The sequence below is a fragment of the Podarcis melisellensis genome (assembly GCF_964234715.1).
Source record: "Podarcis melisellensis genome assembly, chromosome: 1".
Classification (NCBI taxonomy): Eukaryota; Metazoa; Chordata; class Lepidosauria; order Squamata; family Lacertidae; genus Podarcis; species Podarcis melisellensis.
Window position 1 is genome coordinate 77,259,952 of NC_138528.1, and position 27,872 is coordinate 77,287,823.

General features: G+C 40.9%; 1 protein-coding gene across 1 annotated transcript in view; it reads left to right on the top strand.

Moving 5' to 3' along the window:
- Positions 1-447: 447 nt before the first annotated feature.
- LRP5 (LDL receptor related protein 5) overlaps positions 448-27,872 on the top strand; it is a gene marked incomplete at its 5' end in the record, with an annotated part of 72,549 nt that continues 45,124 nt past the window's right edge. The window contains 5 exons of the mRNA XM_081919143.1: positions 448-641; positions 2,126-2,322; positions 4,714-4,845; positions 18,288-18,684; positions 19,142-19,313. Coding sequence (XP_081775269.1) covers positions 448-641; positions 2,126-2,322; positions 4,714-4,845; positions 18,288-18,684; positions 19,142-19,313 — 1,092 coding nt within the window. The remainder of the gene's footprint in view (positions 642-2,125; positions 2,323-4,713; positions 4,846-18,287; positions 18,685-19,141; positions 19,314-27,872) is intronic.

Genomic DNA, 27,872 nt, shown 5'->3' on the forward strand with positions numbered 1-27,872 from the left:
TGAATGCAGCATGTAGCTATTTGCATCTTATGAAATCTGTGCTAACATAAGCTTAGAGGTTCCACCAGAGCCATTGTGCAAATCCACAGAGATTTTTAAAAAGGGGGGGGGGGTAAGAGTCTGTTTTCAAGTCAATTTTTCAGGGCACTCTAGGCAATACTTTTTTTCTTCTAGATCGGGGGTGGGCAACATTATCAGGATCCGTGGTCACCTTTCTTGGGGGAGGAGGCATACTGAAGGAAGTAGAGGTCTGCAAGTTGGCCTGCAGGTTCATCACTTTGTTCTAGAACCAGTCAGTTAAGGTATAACATTTAAACAGATGGTGCTCGAGTTTTAAAGGAACCTTTGATATTCTGACAGTTTTTCCTTTTAGATTTCAGAGGCACGTGAACTTCAGGAGTCTACTCCGCCACCATAACACTTGTATTTTTAATACTTTCTAGGTACATGTATTGGACAGACTGGGGGGAGACACCTAGAATAGAGCGTGCTGGAATGGACAGCAGTGTTCGGAAAATAATTGTGGATTCTGACATTTACTGGCCTAATGGACTCACCATAGATCTTGAGGAACAAAAGCTTTATTGGGCTGATGCAAAACTGAGTTTCATTCACAGAGCAAATCTGGACGGCTCTTTCAGGTATGTGGCATGTGTGTTCGTGTTCTTTCCTCCTCACATAAATTTTACGTTTCTCAAACTGTCTGACTACAGTGGTACCTTGGTTTACAACCATAATCCATTCTGGAGGTCCATTTGTAAACCAAAACAGGTTGTAACCCAAGGCGCACGTTCGCCAGTGGGGCCTCCAAACAAAATTTGTTCGTAATTCCCCCCCCAAAGGGGGGGTTCTAATCCCAAAAAAAGTTGCAAACTGGGACACGCACTTCCAGGTTTGACGTGTTTGTAATCCAAAATGTTTGCAAACCAGGACATATGCAAACCCAAGGTACCACTGTAAAGGTTTTTCATCATCAAACCATACATTTGCTATGAAACCCAAAACTCTCATTGTGTTCAGACTTACTGGTGCTTGCTCTTTTAAAGGAAGATATGTTTGACAGTGGGTTGCTTTTTAAAAAATAATGCTGCCATAAAGTAATGTTGCTATAGTTCAGAACATCTGATTGGCGCATTTTGCCACTTGGATTGTAAAAAGCAACAACTAGCAGTTAGCTTGTATCACACACTTAAGGGATGTTGTTGAAAGGATCCAGGAAGCAAGTGTGATATTGGGAACCCTCTACCCCTCCTCAAGACCACTGCGTTAAGCAAGGATAGCGGCCCTGTACGGTGTAACAATATTTAGATTCAGAATTCCTGTCTGCTCCTCCTGGTAGGCATTGCTGTCAGTTAGTTTGAGATACTCTAGATTTCCCCCTATGGGCTCTTTTGAGAAATCCCTGGCCTTGGGCATTGAACATTGTGCAGTACATGCCCATGTTCTGTGGTCAACTCAATTCCTTTGCATCAGGAAATGAAGCTGCTTTTCATATTATACTACAAACTAATAAATTATTTCAGAGCAGTAATGGAAAATACAAACAGGCTATTTTCATGTCTGAGTGTGCTTTAGTTTCGGTAGTGCTAAATAAGCTTGAAAGAAGTAAACCTTTTATGCTGCAAAGGCTGCCACAGTCACTCGCTCTGTTACTGGCTTGATGGTGTTCCAGAGCAATTTGCATTCTGCATAGTGGCTTGAATTTACTGTAACAGAAATCAGCTGGAACTAATTATTGCTACAAAAAGAGCAAGGTGTTTGAAGGCTTAGAAAAATGGTTGCACACCCATGTGCCTTTTTTAAAAAAAAATAATTTGCAGCCTTAATGTATATATTTTTGCATGTGTGATGATTCAGCAGAGAGGGCTGAAGTATGGTTGGGATAGCTCTAGGTCAGTGATGGCCAAACTTGGCCCTCCAGCTGTTTAGGGATTATGGGAGTTGTAGTCCCCAAACAGCTGGCGGGCCGAGTTTGGCCATCACTGCTCTAGGTGAACTGATGTGCTGCTATTTATGGAAGTTAGTTGTCTTTTATTTAAATCTTGACTGAAGCCCTTAAGGAGCTCACATCTTGGCTCATGGAATCGTTATGGCAACTAAAATGCTTTTCCTCCCACAAATCTAGGCAAAAAGTTGTGGAAGGTAGCCTCACACACCCGTTTGCACTGACGCTGGCTGGGGATACTTTGTACTGGACGGACTGGCAGACTCGCTCCATTCATGCCTGCAACAAAAGGACGGGAGAGAAAAGGAGAGAAATACTAAGTGCACTATACTCGCCAATGGACATCCAGGTTTTGAGCCCTGAAAGGCAGCCGTATTGTACGTTTCCTACATTTATTTGCTGTAGTTTAGGCATGTGGAGTGGGTGTGGTTTTAAATCTGGGACTTTGGGAGAACACCCAGGAACTTCAGAGAGAGAACATAAATGATTCATCTCTTTGATGCAGATGTTAGCAAGCATTGTGAATGAATAGCAGGTTAGGCAGAAATTTAGCTTGGCTGTGTGAGTTTTAACTATCATGTCCTCAAATACTGGATTTGACAGACTTATGTGCCATGGTGCTTTCAACTGTTTTTTCTGCCTCTATGTTTACTGAACACTAGCATGTATATAGCCAACGAGCTCAGAATTGCTTGGAAGCAAGCTGAAGCTCTTCTGCACGCAACATCTCATCCTTTGACTTCTAGACTTCTTCAGTAACTTCCTCGATTTTTTCCACCTCTTGATGTCAGGGATGTTTCAGAGGAGCTTTGCAGGTGGTGATGTCACAATTTCTTTGGCTGTCATTGGCTTAGCTGCTTTGATGTCAGAGGGATCAGACAAGCTAGAGCCATACAAATGAATACCAAATGCAGAGCCTAGAAAGGCAACAATGTATAGTCAGTTAATTATAATTATTAATTATTGTGGGGATGGAGTGAATTTCTAGGTAACCTTATGGAGCAGAACAGCAGAAGATAAGATTAGCACAGATTGCTAATGCAGGCGATTCCTAGTTTTTGTGCTAGGAAGCAAAGTCAAATAAATAGAATTTCTTTATTCTGAAGATATTTCCAAGCTATTTTTCCTGCTCAGGCTTTTATCTAAAATTGATTGTTCATAGTACCACCTCTGCCATTCTTTAAAATGGTTGTTCTAAGGAATTGTTTTCCACTTTGAATATTGAATACTAATGCCAGGTATCAATATAACTATTGAGAAACTTTGCAGCAGTTGATTTAGGAGCTCAAATATGAAACGTAGATGGAGCCTCTATCTTTCATCAGTGGAGGTTCTGTGTAAAATAAAAATAAATATGGAACATATGGTACACCGTGGTCTTGTTTTGCAGCCTTTTCATTGTTCAGAATATTGTAGTTTGTAGATGCTATTGGGAAAGTAGACAGTAAGCTCATGATTTAGAGATAAGTATTAGCAGACCCTTGGGTCCTGAATCTAATAAACCTGAAATATTTGGTCTCTGGATGTGGTACTGGCTGTACTTTGAATAGGGAAGATAGCTTGACAGCAAAGCACTGTGGAGTAAACAAAAGAATTTAAGATCTGCTCTAGCCGAGAGACAGGTGCAAGACATCACTAAAATGCACTGAGTATGTGCACTGCTACAGTTCGTCCTAGCGTTCCAGATGGGGTTGTGTGGTGCTTTCTGAAATTCTTGACATTTCTCTCAGCTGAGGGAATGTCCCGCCCTTGGGTCACAGTATTTCTGGCCAGTAGCGAGGAAAACCTGGTGCATATGGAGATACCATCTCCTAGAAATAGCTGAGATGCCATTGTCTCTTGACTAGGATCGGATTTGGATTCCACCTCCCCCCAAATGGTTCTTGCATATTGCTGGTCTGATTATGTCCCACGCACAAGGCAGTGATAATCTAGGAGTGCACAGAATATTGGCGTCTGATTTTCTTGGCACACTTGAATTGTTACCCCCTTTTGTATTGTTGGCTGCCTTTCTTTTTGTTGCCATAATCCAGTGAGATTATTTCCAGGAGGTGTTAAAATCAACTATAATAAAACACAACTTAAAAACGGATTGGCCTTATGAATATGTGTATGTGGAAGGAGAGAGACTGATATATTTGCTACAATTGTGTTTGGTACTAGTAAATACAAGTTGTATTGTGCAAACGGAGTTTTAAAGCTGCCACAGGAAATCTCTTTAACAGTCCTGGGACTGTGGCAGGCGATCATTCTCCTCAGGCTTACACGGCTCCTAGCAGCTTCTACAACATTTTCAGGAGTTGCTCCACAGAATCCCCAAGCTACTTTCTGATCTCGTACGAGTAATTTGCTGAGCTCGCATCTTCTTTAAAGGGAAGCTGCATCATGCATTCCAGCCACAGTTTTGCCTTTAAACAACTTTTGTACCTAGTTTCTAAACTACATTTTGAAGGTGGTCAGGCAACCTAAAAGGGTTTTCCCAGGCAAAGTCAGTGTGTACACATGCACTGTGTGAATTGCTTCTCTAGAGATCTTTCTAAGCCTCAGTTTGTAGCATTAAATTCCTGTCTTGCATATTCTTCTTAAACTTTAGGAAAGATGTGTTCTACAAAATGTAATATACAGAAAAAAACCACACGTGTATATATATTTAAATTATGTTCAGAGTTGTTAAGAAATGTTTATTTTTAGCTTGCCTCAGAGAATTGAAGCTCCTCAGCGTTCTGGAAAAATGTAAAATGCTCTTCTCTCTTTTCTGATTTCTTAAGTTCATACACCCTGTGAAGATAATAATGGGGGCTGCTCCCATTTGTGCCTGTTATCTCCAAGAGACCCCTTTTACAGCTGTAACTGTCCCACTGGAGTCCAACTTGAAGAAGATGGCAGGACCTGCAAAGCGGGTAAGTAATGTGGCCAGAGAAATTGTTGCTCAAGAGAGTTCTAGACTAGTACCAGAAGACTGAGACACTTTGAGGTTGGTTTGGACAAGTTAATTCCTTCTTTTCTCTTCAACAAGGGTAGCCAACATGGTGCCATCCACATGTTTTTGTGGACCACAACTCACACCAGCCCCAGACAGTAAGTATGGCCAGTGTTCAGGGCCATACTTAGTGATGGGAGATGAAAGGGGCTGTATTAGCTACTTCTGATGTATAGTCTAGAGAAGTTATTTAAATAGTGTTTTCTCTGTGTGTATTACTCTTCCTTCTCTGTATCCCAAGCTATTCCCTCCCTCCCTGTTAACAGGGTCTTTTATGTATGTATTTGAAGTCTGTCTGTTGCACTTAATTCACTTGGCAAGAGCTCAGTCCTAAGTCTACAAAAGATGCCTACATATTAACTGAATTCAAGGTTAGCTTAAAGTATGGAGGCAATAGAAGTAAAATATATAACCACATCAAATTTTATAAGCATGAGAAGAGAATTTTGTATTTCCACAAAGAATGCATTCCTCTATTGTTGCTGCTTCTCCCCACCCCACCCCCATCTCTTTTACAACTCCTCCTTATGTATGTAGGGAACAAAAATTGGATGCAAGCAACCATTTTGGAATGTTAATTTGTGAGCACTCCCTTGTTAAAGCATTCATGCATTACAAAAATTATGTATTTCTCTCAAATTTAGGGCTGCTTTAGAACTTCTGGTTTTAGAATCAAAGTATGGAAGAATATATATTAAGTGTCCATAAGGATATGTTGGCATATGGTCTTTAATGACCAAGTCCACGGGTTTTGGAAAACCAGAAATGATGTGTGTTATGTTTGAGAGAAATGTGCCAGGGAAATTTGCTGAATCTTGGATTGTGAGGGCTAGTGCTTTGGATTTAATGTTAAGATAGGGTTGCCATTTGTCCGGAATTTCCTGGACATATACGGAATACTGCAGTTGGAAGCAGTGTCTGGGCGGAAATTGCTAAAATGTTTGGGAAAATCTGGACATATGGCAACCCATGTTGGCAGTGTTGTTTTTGGCGATCTTTCTTTCTTTCTTTCTTTCTTTCTTTCTTTCTTTCTTTCTTTCTTTCTTTCTTTCTTTCTTAATTTGCTAAAAAAGCTCAACAACTTGTCCAGATTTTCACTGTTTGAAATATGGCAACCCTAGTTAAGCTTCACTTAGGTTAAAGGGGAATGGTCCACACAGAGAATTATTTTGTCTTGGATTTTTTTAGCAGCATGGCTGTTGAGGATTTTGTGCGTAATAGTAGGCGAATTATCAATGGCCTAGCTGGTGTTGCCATTGTATTTAAAAATAAGAGGAAGAATTCAACATCATATTATTTACAGTCATTCAGCCTGCCAGTCAGAGCGATTGTCCCCTCTCCTCCACGTGGATGCTGTTCTAGGGTGTTCTGCTGCCACCCCCATCCCTGAACCAGTTGCAGGGAGCAGGTGGGCAGAGGGGAGAAGCCTTGTTGAACAAACAAAAGTCTCTGTGCGGGCTTCCATTGACGGGGCTCATTAGTTGCAAATCTTGCTGTTCTGGACCTGACGCAAGTGTCTTCCTCCTTCTTTATTGCAAGAAAATGGACGATTTTCTGTAGATGTTTTGCAGTAACCCCACCTTGGGGACCCCCAACCACATCAGAAGCAGCACCAGCACAAAGTGGAACACATTCATATGTGCATACGATACGACGAGTAGCCATTTTTCCTGAGAGAAATTCGAACATTGTGAATGGGAGAACTGCACTACCAAAAGCAAATGCCTAACCGTGTAGGACTCAAGTAAAGGAAGAACTGGAAAGAGGCGGAGCCTCGGTGCCTCCCTCGTGTGTTGAGAGGAGAGGGGGTTCTGACAGAATATGCCTTTTCCTCTTTCCTTTTGGCACTGCAGGATGTCAGGATAACACCCTGCCCCCAAATCACAGGAAGCCTGGAAGATTAGCTGTGATTCTTGCATCGCAGGGGACTAGACTAGACTAGACAACCATTTTGTGCCCTTCCAACTCCACAGTTCTATGATTCTAAGTATCACAACATGCATTGCTTGGTGAAAATTATTGTACTGTGGACCATGAGGGCTATTTCCAACAAAGTCACTGCACTCACAGTCTGTTGCGCAATGGAATTTTCTCTCCCTCTCCTTCCTTTGAGTGCCCCCTGAACCTCCCCCCACCCCGCTCTGGTGATTCCAGCGTTTGCTGCAGAGTATCCAGGGTTGCTCTAGTGCAGATTGGGGGGCTGGGGGTGGGGGAGGAGAGGAAGTCCCATTGCTGGAGGAGCAATAACTTTCTTGGATACAATCCTGATTATTGAAATGGTTAACAACAGCAACAATCCCCGTAGGAACAGCTTTCTAGATCTTGATGTAGCATTGTGGTCAGTGCCCACTAAATTCTCCTCCTTTCTCCCTATCCCTGTGATTTTTGCTATAAGTTAGTTTTGTGGGGGCATTTATTTTCTGTCTGCTAAAGGCAAGACATGTTCCCATATTCCTGCTTCAGTTGTGTTACTGGCATGCTCTCCACTGCATTGTAAGAAGGATCCCCCCCCAAAGCACCTCTCTTTTCATTGCTTTAGGAACTGTTCCTGAATGCTCAGGACAAGCACTTCAAAACTTTCATATTGACCTTGAGTTTCTGGCAATGGGAAACTGCCCCAGTGGGCATTTAGAAGGTTGGCTGAAAGGATACAGAAATGAGTGACTATTTATATGGCTAGCACCTTTCTGTTGTTGGGCCAGACATTCTTTTAAAGGCTTTCTGTCAGTGGGGCGAAGGGGGAGTGGGATGGGAACAGGAAGTCTGGTTTTGCATAAGAATGTGGCTTTTTGGTTCAGTTTTGTGGATTATTTCTTTCCCAAGCTCTACATCTTTTGTGGCTCTCTGCCTTATGCCATGTCCACACGTGCTTTCCTGCTATTATTAATTAACTCCTTGGTGGCCAAAGGCTGGCTGTAATCCGTTACTCAGAGGGGAAGAAATGACCGGGACGTCAAATTGAACTCACATTGCTACAACCTGCACAGGTCACTGTGGGCTTCCCTAAAGAATCAGAGCCTTTCAATATGTATTTATGCACATACATTTCTTCAGCACCCTCTCTTTCACCTCTTTGTTTAGGGGTACAACTAAATATGTTGCAGGAATTAACAAGTGTGTGTGTGTGTTATGTATGTATGTTAAGTTCAGCAGACCAGAAAGTTGGAATGGAGCCAGTATGCGGGTGTCTTTTTTAATCCTTTGCCCTGCATATTTCCTCTGGTTTTAAATCTCCTCCTGAAGCTAATATTTGCCATATGAGAGAAAACATCGTATGCTGTATCAAAGTGCAGTAGAGAACTTGTGGGATATTTTCTGGTACAGAATTGAAATGCAGCTTTCATGTATTTGCATGGCAATTTTATGGGGAAGTATCTGACTAATGTGTTCCGTCAACACAAGGATTTGCGCTTGCACAACAGCATAGTCCCTCCTATCCTATCCCTCCCCACACCCTCCTCAAATATACTCTGGAGGATTGGGGTAACCCTCAAAACAAATTTCAGGGACACACGGCAGGAGCAATAGCGGAACTTCAGTGAGCAGGAGGAGAGTCAAGAAAGTTCCATCATGCAAACATAAATCCTTGTGCTGATGTGATGCCGCGTTAGATGCAGGCAGTGATTATCTTTACATACCATTTATTTGAAGAAATAACTTTTTGTCTAGTTAAGAATGCAAACGAGAAAACAGGGTATAGTTGCTGAAAACTTTGGTAAATCTTCTAGTGTTATTTCATAAGCAGCAGGGTGGAGGAGAAGAGTGTATTGGAGCCACAGCCATCATTATTGTATTTTAGGCAATCATACCTCAGCTGATTAAGTTGAGATATGCACTCACACTGCCTCTTATATCTTCTCTTCACTGTTTTTAAACCAAGCAGTCTCTAATAAACCACAGTTTTCCATTTCTTCTGATTTTTGGTTGCCAGCTTTGGAACAGATCAGGATAGTAAACTACAGTTTGAAGTTAGTCTAATACCCTGGCTTGTTCTGAAGCTGGTAACCATAGTTTTCTGATTTGAACAAAACAGGAAACTCTGATTAATTGCAGGTTTCTTGGTGATTGCAGCTCTAGCAAAAGGACTCTGTAGAAGCAGGAGGTTTGGACATATCTTGGCATAATAAACTGAGATAGGAATGTCTGAACTGGGCTATTACACACTTCCTCAAAAGGGAAGCTGTGGGCATTTTAACTGGTTGTTAATGAGTCGTCATCTAACCAGTTTGCTTGTTTGGTTTGGTTTTTTCCACACAAAAATCCAAGAAGAATCAAAACTTGCATCAAGCTTGTAGTGGCTAGTGGAGAAAATGGAAACATGCAATATACCTCTTTTTAGAATTAGAGGGACTTGTGCTGATAATTACTGAATATTGGGTTCATAAAGGGCGTGCCCATTTTTTTAATGGTAAGACTGGATTCACTAAAAGACATGGAAGTTTTATATTAAACTCGGGTATTTATAATCATATTTAAACCACTGCCAAGATAGTAATAAATAATTTTCCTTATTAAAGGAAGGGCTTGTACTAGTTGTATTAGCTGATGTTTCTTTATCTGACTGTAAGTGTTGAATATGCATATTTTCCCCATGTCTTAGTAAGGACAACAAGTTGTATTATTTTGAGGAAGGGTGTTTCACAGATTGTGATAGACCTTGGCATTTAATTCCTCTGTTAGATCTTGTAATCAAGGCATTTGCCATGCACCTTACTTGAGCAAAATAAAACAACCTACAATGATCCTGTTAATTTCCTCCCTGTGCAATTCTGTATGTGAATTGTTATTTATTAAATTTCTACACTGCCCTTTACCCAAAGATCACAGGGCAGCTCACAATATAAAAACACAAAAATGCAAATCATAGTAACAAACATGATATCCTGCTCATGATATAGAACAACATTCCCCACAATAATATGCAGAGGAAATTTGCCAAATAACTTAATCTGTTTCAGAAACTAACAGATCTATATGTGGCTCATCTATGCATGGCATTTAAAAATCAGCTTGGTTCTGATAAAAGTTAGGATGTGTTCTCTATTCATTGGAGGTGCGATTTTCCAATGATAGTTTTTTTGAATTTGCTAATCTTTACTCCCCCACCCCCAAAGTCACTCCCAGTAAAATGGGGTCTGTAAAAAGTTAGCAGTGGAGGGAGAGAGGCAAAAGGGTTAGCGAGGCACCCACAAGAGAGCATTGTTCCAGTCTGATTAGTAGACAGACAAATGGGAAAGGAATAGCATGGCATTTTCTGGCATGGATTAGCAACAGCAACCAGTGCTGTCTACATTTGTTTAGGTTGGGTGAATAAATTGGAGCATTTGTTACTGTATTATAAATGTCTTGTCACTTGTCAAATGTGAAGTGGGCCAAGGGGAGAATGACAAACAGCTCTTGTTGAGCTGGTGAGATGGGCTGCTTTGCTGCTGTCAACTCTGATTGGAGTTAATTTTGTAAATAGAATGCAGCTGCCATTTTCAGAGCTGAAACATGAATTTTTAATAGTGGCACAAAGCGGCGATCTCTGAAAGTGCGACACCTACTTTGGATATTTTAAAATGTAAACCTAATGGATTAAAGGGACTGCTATCTCAGTTACAAACCATCCCTCTCTTGTCTTGCTTCCTCCATGGCTTTTCATTAACTACAAAATGAGAAGCGCTCAGGGATGGAGGATAAATGGACCAACACTTGTGTTTTGTGGGTTTGTTTCTCCTTTCAAATTCAGTTACACTGAGCAGGTGTTCCTAAATGCAGCTCATTAAAATGTCTAGGCCTGTATGGATGTTAGTTTTGTCATATCGATTGACAAAAGATCTGTTACATTTTTGGGAATGGAAACAGAAAATGTTAAGACAATTTAGTAGCACAGTGAGGAAGTGGTAGAAGGAGAAGGTTGGTTGCTTTAACAAAAATTGTAACTTCAGTCTGCTGAGTCTGAAGAGTTCAGTTTTTTTGCTTCCCTCTTTTCAGCATAAGGAATTTATGCATTTTTTTCCTTGCTAATTAAGTGGGTCATATGGTGTTACATAGACATTCTTTTCCCTGTTTTTTTTGTCTGGCAAATAGTTGACGGATGTAGACTTAGACTTTTAAAAACAGTAAGAGTATATGCCTTGCCTTGAATAATGCTTTGGATCCCCGTTTTGGCTCAGGAAGGAATTTTCCAGCACCAACCCAGATTAGCTGGTGAACATAGACTTTTAAGCATCTGGATTTGATATAAGCTATTTTATATGCAGTTAATTTTACCTTAAGACATGGGGTTTGGATTAGCTGACCTTCAGGTGTCTCAAAATCCATTGCCAGTGGGAAAATCTTAGCTAACTTGGAATGTGAACTCCCCCCCCAAAAAAATCTGCCTGCAATTGACTGCATTTGTGATGTGAATTTCAGGCTTGCATTTTCACAGTATAATTCTTTACAACGATCACTAGTGCCATAGCTCTATGAACAGACATTTCCTTTGACTTAAATGAAAGGTGAAATTTTTGGAATATGTTAAATGCCAAATCATGGTTAGGGACCTATTAAGGCATTGTAAGTGGTGGTGTGGACAGACCAGCAAATGGGGGATATGTGATTGAATTATTAGTGAGGGAGAAGTCAGAGACACAACACTGTAGTTCTCGAAAATGATTGTACAGTGGTACCTCGGGTTACATACGCTTCAGGTTATAGACTCCGCTAACCCAGAAATAGTACCTCGGGTTAAGAACTTTGCTTCAGGATGAGAACAGAAATCATGCTCTGGCAGCATGGTGGCAGCGGGAGGCCCCATTAGCTAAAGTGGTGCTTCAGGTTAAGAACAGTTTCAGGTTAAGAACAGACCTCTGGAACAAATTAAGTACTTAACCCGAGGTACCACTGTATTTAAGATTTTTTTTATTCTTTGGAAGGTAAGTTAAATGACAATTTCTTTGAAATTCATTTGGAGAAAGTTGAATGCACTTAATTTTAGAAACGCATTCATTTTCTGGTCTGTTTTATATTGCATGGAATTATTATTTTTTTTAAATCTTGCTCAATGAAGGAAGCAGAGTTTATTTCTTGGCTCACCTTGGTTGGAGGCAGCATGAATCCAGCCTTTGCTGTCTTGGAGAACAGAGGTCAGAGCAACAGAGCTAGGCCCAGCTGTCTGAGTTCAGGATGAGTCAGGCCCCAGATGAGTACTTCTTCCCGGGTTAAATTGAGGATTAGTGCCCCTGTGTCACACTCTGTCTTTCTGCGTTTTGTATCCTGTGTTGAATGTGCTCTGTGTTTCAGAAATGTGCTTCAGTTTGTATTTTGCATTGCTTTTTTAAAAAAAGCATTTTAAAATTACTCAGCATTGGTATTCCTTCAAAGTCTGTGTGCAGCACAACAGGTTAGAAGTGAGTTGGGTGATAGTCCAGAAAGTGTAAATTTGAAGAAGAAAAGTGTCCTGGTTGCACCCCACCCCAAATAAAATATTTCACAACCAGCACTCTCTCAGCCCGAACCACGTTGGAAGTTGCAGAGACACCACACAGTCCCTTTACACGACGAGCCTTAATTACTGGTACTCTGAATTTCATTTAGAATCTTGGTAAAACATATAAGATGTAGAAAACTCCATTTCCAATGTCACCGTGCAAATTGGTATTGTCTGGTAGTGGCCACTAAATGACTTTTTGGAACAGTGTGTCCTACCTTTGTTTGTCTCCTCTGAACCAGAAGTTATTATGTCATTAATTAAAACAACAACAACAACACATGCAAGCCAACCTTTCAGGTTCTTAGCATTTTATAGGCTTTTAAACAACACCGGGGGAAACTTGACTACCGTGTACTATCTGGTATTTGTAGCTCAGCATGTTGTTGGAAACTTCAGTTTGTGTACTCCAGCTGCTTTCCCTAGAGTTACCACCACAACAGCAGTTTGAGAGGGTTCTTGCGCTGCTTTAGTTTTTCTAGGGGAATGGTTGGTATTTCTGGTTAGGCACTGTTGCTTTGAATCCAGCACTGTAGGTACGTAAGTGCTGTACGGATTGCATATCACTTCCTATGGAAGCAGTCGCAGCCTGGACTCTCAACTGTGTTGGACTCCAGTTGGGCATCTTGATAAGGAATAGAGTACGTCTGAGCATGTGTGTGTGTTGATGTCAACATATATGTGCAGTGACAGTTGTGAAGATGTAAAAAGGAGCCCGGAGGGTGTTTCCATAAATAAGAAATTGGCACAAGGTGGCTTCTTTGAAAATGTGTGGGACTATCTTCATGGTGGGAAGGAAGCTGGAGAAATTGTGTAGAGGTGGGATGTGTGCGTGTACATGCATGTTTCTCTGCATTGGAAAGGGCCATTAGGCTGTATGTGCACACTCACCCCTCTTTTTTCCTTCTTCCAATAATTGCAGATACCCTAAATATTAAGTCATTCAGTCATTCATTGCATTTATATCCCACTTTTCCCCAAGGAGCTGAGGGAACCATGCATACTTTTCTCCCTCCTCATTTAATCCCCACAACAACCCTGTGAGGTAGGGTAGGCTGAGATGCAATGACTGGCCCAACGTGACACTATACTTCTGTTAATGAAGCCTAGAATAGCATTAGCTTTTTTTGCTGCTGCATCACACTGTTGACTCATGTTAAGCTTGTGGTCCACCAAGACCCCTAGATCCTTTTCACATGTACTGCTAGTAAGCCAGGTGTCCCCCAACCTATATTTGCGCATCTGGTTCTTCCTGCCTAAGTGCAGAACCTTACATTTGTCCCTATTGACATTCATTTTGTTAGCTTGTGCCCAGTTCTGCAACCTGAATTCAATGAGGTCATTTTGAATTCTGTTTCTCTCTTCTGTGGCATTAGCTACCCCTCCCAGTTTGGTGTCATCTGCAAATCTACTGAGCATCCCCTCAATTCCTTCGTCCAAGTCATTTATAAATATGTTAAACAACAACGGGCCCAGGACAGAACCCTGCAGCACCCCACTTGTCACTTTTCCCCAGGATGATGAGGAACCATTAATGAGTACACTTTGGGTTCGGTCAGTCAACCAACTACAAATCCACCTAACAGTTATTTCATTCAACCCACATTTTACCAGCTTCCTCACAAAAAAATCATGGGGGACTTTGTCAAAAGCCTTACTGAAATCAAGATACACTATGTATCCTGCTTGGCAGGGGGTTGGACTCGATGGCCCTTGTGGTCTCTTCCAACTCTATGATTCTATGTCCACAGGATTTCCCTGATCCACCAAGTTTGTAATTCCATAAAAAAAAAAAAGAAATCAGATTGGTTTTATTTCTGAGAAATCTATGCTGGGTCTTAGTAATCATAGCATCCTTTTCTAAATGCTAACAGACTGACTGTTGAATTATCTGTTCAAGGCCTTCCCTGCTGTCAATGTCAAGCTCACCAGTCAGTAGTTACCTCATCCAGAAGCTTTATAAAAAGGCATTGGGGGGGGGAGTTAAATGGAAAAGGCCTGGCAGTTGTGCCATGAGATGGAGCAGACAGGGCAGGTAGGGGCAGAATTCTTCTACCTGCAGCACCAGTACAAGGTGCTGTTAGGTAAAGGTAAAGGGACCCCATACCATTCGGTCCAGTCATGGACGACTCTGGGGTTGTGGCGCTCACCTCGCTTTACTGGCCAAGGGAGCTGGTGTACAGCTTCCGGGTCATGTGGCCAGCATGACTAAGCCGCTTCTGGTGAACCAAAGCAGCACACGGAAATGCCCTTTACATTCCCACCGGAGCAGTACCTATTTATCTCCTTGCACTTTAACGTGCTTTTGAAGTGGTAGGTTGGCAGGAGCAACAGGAACTCACCCCGTCGCAGGGATTCGAACCACTGACCTTCTGATCGGCAAGCCCTAGGCTCTGTGGTTTAGGCCACAGCGCCACCCGCGTTGTGCTGTTACTTGCCTTTAATGCCCTAAACTGCTTGGGGACCCAATTAACAGGTCTCCTCCATCTAACCCACAAAGTCAATGCAGTAAAATATCATGGTAGATGGTATCAAATGCTGGCAGGAGGTAAAGGAAAGATGAGAAGGTTGCACACTCCATGTGTCTTTCTCTACAGAGGTCATCCATCCCGGCAACCAAGGTGGCTTTGGTGCCGTACCCAGGCTTGAATCCAAACCAAAATGGGACCAGATAATCAGTTTCATCCAAAGGGGCTTTGCAAAAGCTCTGAGCTGTTCCATTCCTGTCTGCACATTGATGTCTGTATATATTAACATGTGGTTTACCCTTTCTAGTTCTTCAGTTGAGCCAGTCTGGCAATGATGATTCTGTTTACTCTTATCCATTAAATTAAGCACCACCTGTCTGGTCCACTGTGAATGTAAACAGATATCCATACATTCTTGCATTTAGTTCTTGCTTTTGAATAAATATTCCCTCCATACTATTTCTTGCAAGGGGTGTGTGTGTGTGTGTGTTTTTGCACGCTTCACAGATTCTTTGAAGCTTCAGCATGAGGCATGTCATTATATAACTTGTTTTATAGAGAGGCTATTTTTCAGTTTTCCATTAGGCCTTTCAGGGCAGTTTTGTTTCCCATTCTGAGGCCTTGATGTCTCTCTGTCATGGCAACAGTGGTGCCTGTTGTCAGTTTGGTTGAGCCACCTGGACTTTTCTCAAAGTTATGAGATTATACATAACTTTGCAGAGCTTAGGTGGCAATGCCACAGTCAGCTGCCATACCCTGCGGGGGGATATTTCAGGCGCTGCACACAGCCATGGCTCCCGCCAGCCCACAAGCTGTAAAAGGGACTTGGCAGCCTGCATCTGGTATGTGTGCTATAAATTACCCATCCCTGCACTGCATTATTCAGAGTCCTGTATACATTTCTTAGCCCAGTAATTAGGCCTGTATTATTTGCTGTGTCTCCTTAGCTTAGAATCCATCAGGGGCTTCTGAGGCAGGATACAAATGACCATGCGAGGAAGGAGATTCCAGTTTTGTGCTTCCCATTCCCTGCCACACAGGCCTTTCTACTTCCCCACCCTCCATTTCCTTGCCCTTGAGCAGCCCACTTTTTTGGACTGTACAGTTACAAAAGCATGGATGATTATGAGGTGTGAGTCTGGAGAAAAGTGCTGCAACCTCCTAACTCGTTAGAGTTCGGAAAAAGGCATTCCTGAGCACTGTTGCAACCTGATAATCCAGCTTCATCATCAGATCCAGGAACATCCCAAGGCGGCAAGCTTGCGGAGACCTTGGTGTCTGAATCCTCTCTGCGACTGGCACCCCAGTTTTGTCCAAATCACAGAGTAAAAAGCAGTTGAAAGATGTGGAATGTATTACAAATTCAAGTGTTATTTTTGTAAAAAGTTTCTGTTTTCTTCAACTTATATTCCACTAACAATCTAGATACCGTATTTTTCGCTCTATAGGACGCACTTTTTCCCCTCCAAAAATGAAGGGTGCGCACCAACCCCTCACGTTCTCCAGGCTTCAGGAAGCTATCCACAAGCCTTCAGATTTTTTTTCTTTATTTCCCCCCCAAAAAACTAGGTGTGCCCTATGGTCCGGTGTGCCCTATAGAGTGAAAAATACGGTAGTTCACATGTTTCTGCAGAGGAAAATAAAACTACAACATAATTGGGTTGTAATATGTACAAAATCTTAACAGTACAAACAGGTGGGGATAATCCTACACACTTTCAGAAATTTTCATAGACAAGGTATGGGTCTGTGCTAAGCATACAAAAACCCCAAGGAGGTCTGCCCCCAATTATTATTATTATTATTATTATTATTATTATTATTATTATTATTATTATACCGCTCTATACCTGGAGGTCTCAGGGCGGTTCACATAAAAAGGTCATAATATATAAAATAACAATAAAAGCAATAACCCAATAATACCCCGCTCCCAAAGAGCCACATTTCAAAAGGGCATTGGATGTTGATCAGGTCAACCAAAGGCCTGGTTAAAAAGGAACATTTTTGCCGGGCGCCTAAAGGTGTATAATGAAGGCGGCAGGCGAACTTCCCTGGGGAGAGCATTCCACAGATGGGGAGCCACTGCAGAGAAGGCCACCTCTCATGTTGCCACCCTCCGGACCTCTCTCTAAAGGATGAGGCTAGCACATGGATGCCAGCTTCAGACAATTAGGAATAGAATGTCCTGGCCACATGGAGAAAGTAGTGGCTGTTTGTCCATTTCCTGCTTTCCTTGTGCTACTTGCTGTCTAGCACTGTCTCTCTCCTTCCTGCCCCAGAGCAAAGGGCACAGGGTATTGCAGAGAGGTATCCTCAAAATGGTACCTTCCTCTGTGGTTTAGAGCAGCATCTGCCCAAGCGAGAAAACAGCTCACTTGGAGGGATTTCTATTTCTAGGCAGATGGGTTATGTTTGATGGAAGGTAGAAGCAAGGATGGATTTAGAGCAGCACAACCGGTTCTACTGCACTGGGCCCAGAGGGTGCCACAACTGTGGCATAGTAAATTGAGCAGAACAGAAGATAAGAGGGGAGGAATTTTGGCCTTGCACAAGGTCCTGCTGAAATTTGAAAGTCCAGTGTCCACCTTTGGACAATCAAGTAGATGATTTTTTGTATTACAAATGTTGAGCAAAATATTTTTAAAGTACCCAAAGGGTAATATTTTAACATTGAAAAAAGGAAGACAACCCAGTTATGTCTCAAATGTCATTCCATTGCAAAAGGAAAAACATACTGAATTTTCATATAAACGTTTTTTAAAAAAAGGTTCATAAGAGTAGGATATGATTTCATTTGCTAGCATATTTGCTACGGGAAAATGTCTAGACATCATATCCCACAAAACTTGTCAACTCAGCCGATAGCTGTTTCCTAGAGGCATAGTATTGTATGTAGCATCTATACGCAGCACACCTATCCAACAAATGACCTCAGCAGAAGTCTTAAAGTTCTCTTAGCATAAGGGGCATTTTGTATTTATTTGCTACAAGTATTTTCAAGTATATAGAGAACTATATTTTTAAAAATGCGAAGAGTGGCTTCATAAAGTTATGTTTGGGGGAATGTATTAGGAGTATCAGAATTTTCTGTTGCCCTCATCAGAGAAGGAATCTCCCAAGTGTTGCTCCTTCATCACCACCTTCTTGCATTTTTCAGTGTTGTACTTTGGCTATGCTTCCCTTTTACTAGTATAGGAATGGTGAAGATGTGTGTTAGGGTTCAGACACTACAGTCTCATCTCCGTACTTCAAATCAGTTGAGGAGATGAGCAGCCCAGGTTCAATATTATGCCACATAGTGCCAGAACAAAATTTGACCACACTTATCAGTCTTCATTTTCCATAACTTCTACAGCATTGCTTTCTAAATAGTAAATGAAACTTAAATAATGGAAATTACTGGTTATTTAATGGTGATTCTCTTCCTTTTCCCAGGCGCTGAAGAAGTGCTTTTGCTTGCCAGAAGAACAGATTTACGAAGAATTTCCTTGGACATGCCAGATTTCACCGACATCATTTTGCAAATAGATAATATCAGGCATGCTATTGCGATAGACTATGATCCTGTGGAGGGTTATATATACTGGACTGATGATGATGTCAGAGCCATTCGTCGGGCTTTTCTCGATGGGTCAGGAGCCCAAACCCTTGTGACGACAGAAGTAAATCACCCTGATGGCATAGCTGTAGACTGGGTGGCTAGAAACTTGTACTGGACCGACACTGGTACCGATCGCATTGAGGTTACGCGGCTGAATGGGACATCGAGGAAGATCATTATATCGGAAAACCTAGATGAACCTAGAGCAATAGTGCTTAATCCTGTGATGGGGTGAGTGTTGCATATCTTTGATCATTGATACAAAACGAAGAGATGGCTCTGCTTTTCTTTTCTAGGCTTGTGAAAGAAGGTATTTAAATGTTGTATATTCTGAGAGTGCAGGATATATTGTATTGGTGGTGCTAGTCTCTGCTGAATTCACTGCCATTCTTCCAATCCATACGCTTCATTACTATCTATTTAGGATAGCCAAGCATCAAATCCTGTGTTGTAGTGAGAGCCTTCATGATTTCTTGAGTGGGATTTTGTATCTCCTCCTTTATTTAAAATGACAGCTTATGAATCCTGTGAGCTCTGGGGATACACAGACTGCTAATTTCAGATTCTACTACTAATTAAAGTTTCTCAGCAAATGTCACAACTTGAAATTGCAGCAGTATATTTTCATCAAATATTTGTGTGTAAGGAGGAGGCATGTGTAAAACAGCCTATTATTTGTTCCCAACAGCTATATGTATTGGACAGACTGGGGTGAAAATCCGAAGATTGAGTCTGCTTATTTAGATGGCTCTGAGAGGAAAGTTTTGGTGAATACATCATTAGGGTGGCCTAATGGTTTGGCGTTGGATCTTGAAGAAAATAAACTTTACTGGGGAGATGCGAAGACTGACAAAATTGAGGTAAATTAGAAAAATTACATTTTTTCAGACAGCTTTGATAAGAACTAACTCTCTTGAGCTACTATGAGTATTACTCATATTGCCGCATTGGCTTATCTTTGTTTTCTTGGAAATGTTCTATTTTTACCACAAATGGTTTCTGAACTGCTTGAAATTCCAAGCACTACAGAGGTCTATAAATGGGAGTTAAGGTGTGGATGCAATAGAGATCTGTGACTGTATTGTTGCAACTGAATTAATTTTAATAGACCCTGACCCAGGAATCAGAAGAGTAATTGGAACTAAACTGTTATTGTAAAGCTTACTTAACTGAGTCTTTGGCACATTCTTGAATGCGCCGAAACTTGGAGAAAGGTTTTTTAAGCAAATGTTGCTCTGTTTGAGATGTTTCAGCAGAGTTGTCTTGTTTTGTTTTGTTCTGCACATGTACGGTAGTTCGTTTAGCTGTCCTCATACAGATGGATGGAAGGGTTTTGTGTAACTTCAAGACTTCCTAACTTTATGCAATAGTAGATGTAAATAAGTTCAATAAAATATGTCTTCTAATACATAGCCGCCAAGCCAGCTGTAGGAATGCTTGAACATCTCTATATGGTGTTCAGAGGACTTTCCCCTCTGTCCAAACACCTAATACTAAATGCCTTTTAGGAGAGTGTAAAGGAAAAACAGATTAGGACATTAAGGGAATAACTTAACAGCAGGAAAAAGTGTGCTAATGTTTCTATTTACATGCTTATGAGGCAAGGTCTGATAGTTCCAAAATTCTGGTTTCTCACTCATGAGTTTTGGCTTTATTTGTTTTGAGTTAGAGGTTTGAAGGTGAGAAACAGTTAGTCACTCACATACTTTGCTCTACTAGTCTGCTTCCTAAATGAGACACATCACGTTTCTTTTTGTAAGTGGGTTTTTGAGTTTAAAAGATGATGAGAGAATGAGATTTGAGCGCCTCATTGATATGAAGCTGCTTTAAACTGTGTCAGATCAGTGGCCTGTGTAGTCCAGAACGGTCTCTTCTGCATTGAAATGCACATGCCCTTCCATTGAGATATGCTTCTCCCCGAGGGGATTGGCCCCAATTTCTCAAATCTTTAGAAATTGCCCCAACCCAGCACAATGATGATAAAGAACCTACTTTTGGGTGCTGTGTAAATAAAGCATACTATTTATACTATTGATTCACTGGATATTGGAACTTGTAAAGAGGTGTCCTTGTTAATCTGTTTCTTATTCATGGGATTCCTTCTCCTGGAATAGAGTAAAGAGATTATTGTAGTTTCTTATATTTGAATTTAAATGCTCCCGATATTTAGAGTACTACAGGGTACCAAATAAATCTTTGGTCAAGGACCTTCCACAAAACAGCTCCTGGGCCTTCAGGTGTGTGTGGGGGGGGGGCGTTATATTAAGTTTTTTGGGGGGGAGGGGGAGAGTTGCCCAGTTTAATCTATAGAGAAGGATGCTCAGTTGGTAGTTTTGTTCATTCCATTGCATATCATGATGCTTCTCCAACACTATGTTACTTTCAGAAAATAAAACTCTTTTTACCTACCCAGTTCCTTGAGGTGGAAGGCCCACCCCCCACCCCCGCTTCTAAAGCAGCTAAACATTGCCTTGCACGTTAGGAGTGAGTGTGCTCCTTATTTATGTATGTTAAACCTTCACATGGCAAAAACAGCAGTTACTCTTTCTTGGCAGAGACCTTCCCATCTGCAGCATTCAGCTGTAAATACAAAGGACTCAGTCACTTCACAAGCAGTTTATATCCTGAAGAAACCATTTGGCAAGGCCTGTCAAACTTTGCGTGACAACAGCCTTTGGGGCTTTCACTGCAAATTTGGCACCCTGTGGTAGCATTGTTCCCAGCTTTTAAAACTTTTTGCTAAGTTAGTTTGGCAGCATGTGCAAAAGGGTAAGGAGTGGGGGGGGGAGTGAAGAAAGATGAGAAATACAGCAGATTTCACATAGTTTATGTGGAAATAATGTATCTTGACTCTACAGAATCGGCTGCTGCAGAGTTAAGGAACATAGAAGAATTGAAAGCAAATTTAGGACTTCATTGGGAAAAAAGTTAACTTTCCTTGAACGAACAGTAGATTAATACGGATTACAAGGTTCCAGCAGAGAGTGAAGCAAAGAGCCACTGGCATCCACGTGTGGAAGTTCCTAATTCTCTTTAAAAACCAATTTTGTGGTTTGGTATTATCTCTTCAGGATTTGCTTAATGACCCTGAGGCATAATTACAAAAACCTGAACTATTTCCCTATTTTTAGACATGTTTCTAATTTAAATATTTTCGAAGCTATAGTTAGGGATGAAATGCAACACAGGGAATTATCCAATGCGGGGTTGTATCTCTCTCCACCGCCTCATTTTATCATTTAAAAGGTTTTGCAGTTACTTTCTCCTGAAGGAGTCAGACTTTATGCCTAGACATTCTGAAGCATTGTGTTATGCTAAGAAGTCTCTCTGAAGCGTGACACCCGGGTCATTAGTGTCAGACCGCTGTTCTGTCCCCTCCATCTACCAACCCACCAAAGTCCACTTGGTAATTCTTATTAACCCAATTCATCCTGGCTTTGCTCTCTGGTCACAGATTATAAAATGTGAAAATATTTCTGTAAACTAAGGATAGATAATGCCTAGCCTGTACTTCAGTGATCAGAAAAGGCTTTCAGAGTGTTTATCTGTCTAGAAAACAATCTTTCCCCAGGATATTTCTACCGTATGATATGTGATATTTGAAATAATGACCTCAATCTAGTTCAGGGCAAGAAAAGTTTCCCCCCATAAAAGGTAGCAGAAACTTCTTGTTTACTGATTGTTGTCTTTTCATCCATAAATGAATGTAGATTAATCCAGAATTTTTGAATTCATCCTAGCATCTATTCATTAAAATGTAATTATATTCTTGCTTTGTACTTAATGTGTTGTAGAAGTGCTAATGATAAAAAAACTGGTAAAAAAAGAAAGAAAGGAAAGACAATCAAAATCTGATTCAGAATATTAGTTGCAGGGCAAATTAGCACAGCTCATATCCCTCCCCCTTTCAGTATCCAAATTTGCCTTGCCACAATGCAAAACACAGGGGGCCACAGTATTAGCAAGAAGAGTGAATGTGAGTAGGGATTCCTTTGTCTTGAAATTCTAATGTGATCTTTTTCATTTGCCGAAACTTTTCTCTTTTTGCTTTGGAAGAAATCACTTTAGTTCTCGCAATACTATTCATAGTTAGTCAAGCTTTTTAAAAGTTAAAGTTGCAGAGTTGTGCTTAAAATTAATTGTGCTTTCTTAATTTGATGCCAAAATGAACTTTTATTTCAAAAAATGGGACAGGGAGGAGGAAACCATTGGGAGCTCTGAATAGGAGGAATCTGACCTTTGACCACTGAGAAGGCTGTGTCAGAAGTAAAGCAACTGCCTTCCCACAGTTGAAGGAGAAATAGGCATTGATCACCATGAGCCCTACCGAGTTGACTGACCCCGAGGAAACAACTAAAGGGCCACTGTCGACTGCAACAGTATAACTACACACAAATCTGAAACTTGGATAACAACTAATAGTTTACTTCCGGTGGGTGAAAGAGAATGCTAACTTTCAACCACTTCCTATACAATTTGCCCATGCCTTATTCTTCTAAAAAAGAAACCCAAGGCATAGCCCTTACAGTACTTGGCTCCCAACATCACTTTTGTGTGCAGAAGCTCTGACCATTTTATTTATTTCTGTACATTTTATTTTGTTTCCTTTTACTTTTACACCATCTTCTCCAGTCCAAAATAACTCCCTCAAGATTATTCACAACATAAACATGCATGGGCTGCTTGTCTCCAATGCTCTCCTTTCAGCTGTGGCTCCTATGTCATATCATGTGCTTCTCTGGAGGATCTCCTGATCTTCTAGATTTTGATCATAAGTACCATTGGCCTGGGCAACCAATAGCAACAAGCAGCAGCAAACATCTGCTGCCCTGGCCACCATTAAGACAATGGCTTGGATCCTAATGTGAGTTGTTAAGGAGGTTCACAGATTTCCTTTCTCTTGCTCTCCCCTGCACCCCATCCCACATTGCTCAGGAGTTGCCCTCACAACCCCGATAAGGCTTTTTTTATGGCCACAGGTGGCTGCAGTGGAAGCAAGGAGATGAAAAACTTTCCTTCTGTGATTTTCATTAACTTTGGATCCAAGGCAATAGCATTTGAAGCAACAAGTAATGTCTGCCCTGCATGCAACTGGGGTGGTGGCAGCACAGCAGTGGTGATGCAGCTTTTAATCTTATCAGAAGTAGTAATGAGAGTGGCTCAGGACCAGTCTGGAACTGACTCTAGCTGCTCTTTGCCGATAACTAAACTGAACAGGAGAAGTCTTATCAGTTTATAGGTCAATTCATACCGTCCTAACATGAATCATACACTTACCCCCCCAAAAGTGCTGCACTCTCACTACAGTGGGAATTAGTTCAAATGGTATCCAAAAGAATGTAATTTTGCATGCAGCCATATAATTACTTGTCATTCATTTCTGCCCTGTGATCAGTTGCAGGGAAACTTATGCATTGTACTGGTGTAAGATTCCTGTGATGCTTTTTCAACTTTATTTCCATTATAATTTATCAACACATACAGAACATGCCAAGCTATAACTGCTTTTCTTTTCAGAAGTTTGCAGGACAGAGTTGGCTTATACAAGAGTCTGTCTGTCTGTCTGTCTGTCTGTCTGTCTGTCTGTCTGTCTGTCTCTCTCTCTCTCTCTCTCTCTCACACACACACACAGCCCCCCCCAATCTTGAGCTAAGGTGTCATGCTCTTTCCTACGGCCAAATATGTAATAGAAATTGAATGTCCACTTATTCCAAGTTGTACATGGTTTTGAACTCTGTGTTCTATGAACCTATGGAGGGAGAAGCCTGCTGAACAACATCCTGAAAATAGTGTTAGCTGACCAGAATCCCTCTGCATTCCACCTTAATAGAAATGCTCAGCCAGATTCCATCTATCTGGTATCTGCAGTGGTGGGAAGATTTTTTTTAAAAAAATGCATTTCTTCAGCTTTTTTATATAAGTGTTTAGTGCCTTGATGAGACAGCAGTCACTCAGAAAGGGAAGACTTTCCTCACCACTTTGACTCGAGTCATCCTGTGGGAAAGGAAGCTAACTTATTCTAAACTGTAGGTGACCCTTGCCTTTTTTTGTGAGCAATGAAGACATAATGGGGGCCCAGCGAAGGTTTAGCGGAACCCCCACAGCCATCTGCGCACTTCATTGGCAGAAGTGCCTTTCACTTGAACTTGCATTTGACAAGTGTGTTCTGTCTTTCTCATTCAGAAGGGTCCTTCAAAGCCAGCTAATTGAAATGCTTGCACCCCTCTGTTCCTTTTCCTTGTGTCACCCCCCTCTCCCCCTCCCCATTTGCTTAAATTGCAGGGCACTAGTATTCATGGTTAATGAGCAAAAAAAGCCCATGCAGTTCTAGAGCTACATTTCTTTTAAAAAGCAAAACTGTATAGGAAAGTTTCTGAGTTCTGTCCCCCCCCAACCCCTCATACCAGCGTCTGAGAATCTAGTTTAGTCTAATAAAGAAGCTGAACACACACACCCCCTTCCCAAGTTTCTGTTGCACACTTGTTAAAAATTCTTTTTGTCTTCCTAGCCCTGGACTTTATGAAATGAAACACAAATCAGGCCCCTGGAATAAAAGGTTGCATGTATGCCTTGTGGCATTTGGAATGAAACTATTCACTGCCTGAATGACTATAAATAGAAAGCCAGGAGCTGTCTGTTTCTCAACTTGGGGCTCCCTGTAAAGGAGCACCCTTCCCAGTAAAAGGTGACTTTTGAAAGAAAACTTTGTTCTTTCCTTGTGGGAATTGAATTGCTCAGGAATTCTTCTTCGTGCACTTCTGGTTAGAAGGCATTAATCTCCAATTTATTTTTAACAACAGTATTCTCTGTGTAATAAATGTGTATTCTTGGACCTGTAGGCAGATATGCCATCTCATCTGTGGAGTTCCATGTAAAATTCTGAATACAGAACAAACAGTTCTCTTTGCACTTTGCTGCTGAAAGCTTTCTATTGGCTCTCTTCCAGCTGTCGGCTCCTTTTTATCTTGTATTCATTTTTTAGTAAGAAGGCTAAATTAGTGGTGCACAGGTTTTTTTCCCCCAGGTTTTGAGAGACAGAACAAGAATCGTGATTGATTTTTATTATTATTATTATAAAAGATTTTATTCTCCCGATGGACTTCTGAAGTTGCCGACATAAGAACTCCAATAGCTTACTGTTGCAGTTCTTCAGGCAATTTGTTTGGTTGATTTGGCCGATATGAATGCTCAGAAATCCCCTGTGTTGTGCACTTATGCAAATGCAGTTTCAGAGCACTTTCTCCTCCCCTTTTAGATTTTTCTAAAGAAACCAGGAGATGCCGGGGAGGGGAGTTGCTCATTGACTGGTATAGTTCTACTGGCTTTGATGGGGCTACAAGCGTGAAAGTGGTGAACGTGGTCAATAAATCATCCGCCTGAGCAGGCAATTTTAAAAACTGTCTTACACCACAATTGTTTGAGTTGTGAGAAGAGGAATTCACACCTAAGTTGGAAGCTTTCTGCAAAATTAACATATGAAATTTAAATCACCTCCCTGTTAAGTCATTTTGTTTTAGCTTCTAGGTATCTTTTCATTTCTTTCTGTGATTGTATATGCAAATTTACCGAGGATAGATTTGCATCCTGGTCTTGGTTTTTAGTTAAGAGGCATTTCTTATTATGAAAGCTTACAGCATTAACCTATTGAAAACTACCTATTATATTTAAACTTCAGCCTTATTTTTGAATAAAAAGCAATAGGAAACAATTATTTGAGGCCTGTCTTAATTTTTTGTATACTGAATTAATCTAGAACTGGGAAATGGCCATACTTCAGCTTGCATGAGGAAATGACGGAAAATAGTTAAACTTAAAGATGATTGATTACTCATGTGGCTGAACCATAAGAAACCTCTAGGTGGCTTAAGTTGTTTTTAAACGCACACACCCCAGTTGAACATTGGCATAGGCAAACAATATAATGCCCCATGTCTTTCCACTTAATATTGGTTGCCTCTTGGCTTTTATGATTCCAGTCATTCGTATGTCTGCATGCTGATTTCAGTGTAATGCTCCATATGTTTTGCTTGTCACCTTTTATTGTAAGACTTCCTTCACCTAAGGTGGCCCCCTGCTGCCCTTTTGCATGGCAGCTCCTATAGGTAGCCCTGCTGCCTTTTCCCTTTCTAACTTTCCCTTGGGAGCCTGTTGAGAACTATTGAAGACGTTGAATCCATTGTCAGTTTTCATCTTGCTTTGTCTCTGCGGACTTTGTTCATCATTTACCACAATTTTACAAGGTTTTTTTTTTTTTTTTTTGAAAATGTCGTCTATCATCCATTCATACATGTAAATTTTCCATTCAGTTGTTCATTCTGTTTACAGTGGCTAGATTCCCCCCCTCCCCCCGTAATGGCCATTTGCCTTTTTAAATCTCTTCTGGAGATGTTTAATTTCCTTATAATACAACATCATAACCTGGTTTCTTAAATGTTGATTGAGGTCCTACATATAACTAGAAAATTTTCTATCACTGAAATTTCTGAACTTTTAAAATATGCTACCATTGATTGGTTGTTATCTAATGCTAACTTCTCCACACACACACACACACACACACACACACACACACACACATATATATATATATATATATATATATATATATATATATATATATGTATAAAACTGGTTTAAGCATGTTTAGGTACTGACAAATAGTTTCAGCATGTTAGAGGATTATACAGCTGTGATACTGCTTGGATTTTGAACTGACCTTGTTGACTGGACTTGTTTCCTAATTGCATCGAATTGTAATATTTTAGAGGATGACGGACTATGAGTTTAGCTGCAATGATACACACATCCTTGTGTATCCTTGAAAATCAATGGGATTTAATCGGACTAAATGCATGCAAGATTACAGCCAGTGTCACGACTGCTACTGTTAGAATAGTTCCCATTACCAGGTCCTCTAGTAATTGTCTGTCACTTGGTAAAAACCAAAGATGGAGATTTACAAAGGAAGTCTAGCTGCATAAGAACTGGCATGCAAATTTTCTTACCCCAAGTCCGCCTGAGTACTCATTATTTCATTTCAGCACTAATCACCATCTTTGGATCTAATTCTCACTGCTTTGTTCACTTGTTCAGCCTTCCAGTATATTGCTGTTTAGGACTGTGACTTGCATTTTGAAGTTCAAGCATTTAATTGCTATTGTGAAGTCATTATGAAAGATTTCCTTGTGCTAACATCCAAATTCCATGCTGAATTCTTAACACTCATAAATATATTAGTGAAATGCTGTAAGATAAAAGTATATTGCATGTGTTTTAATCTCTTCCAAAAGTGTTATAGCCCCTACGCTATTGACACCACTTTAAAACAAAATTATGTCAGCTACTATGGCCAACTGAAGACTACTCTTTTAAAAAAATCCTGCTATTGCTCAATATATTCTCCTTTCAGTGTGAGACTT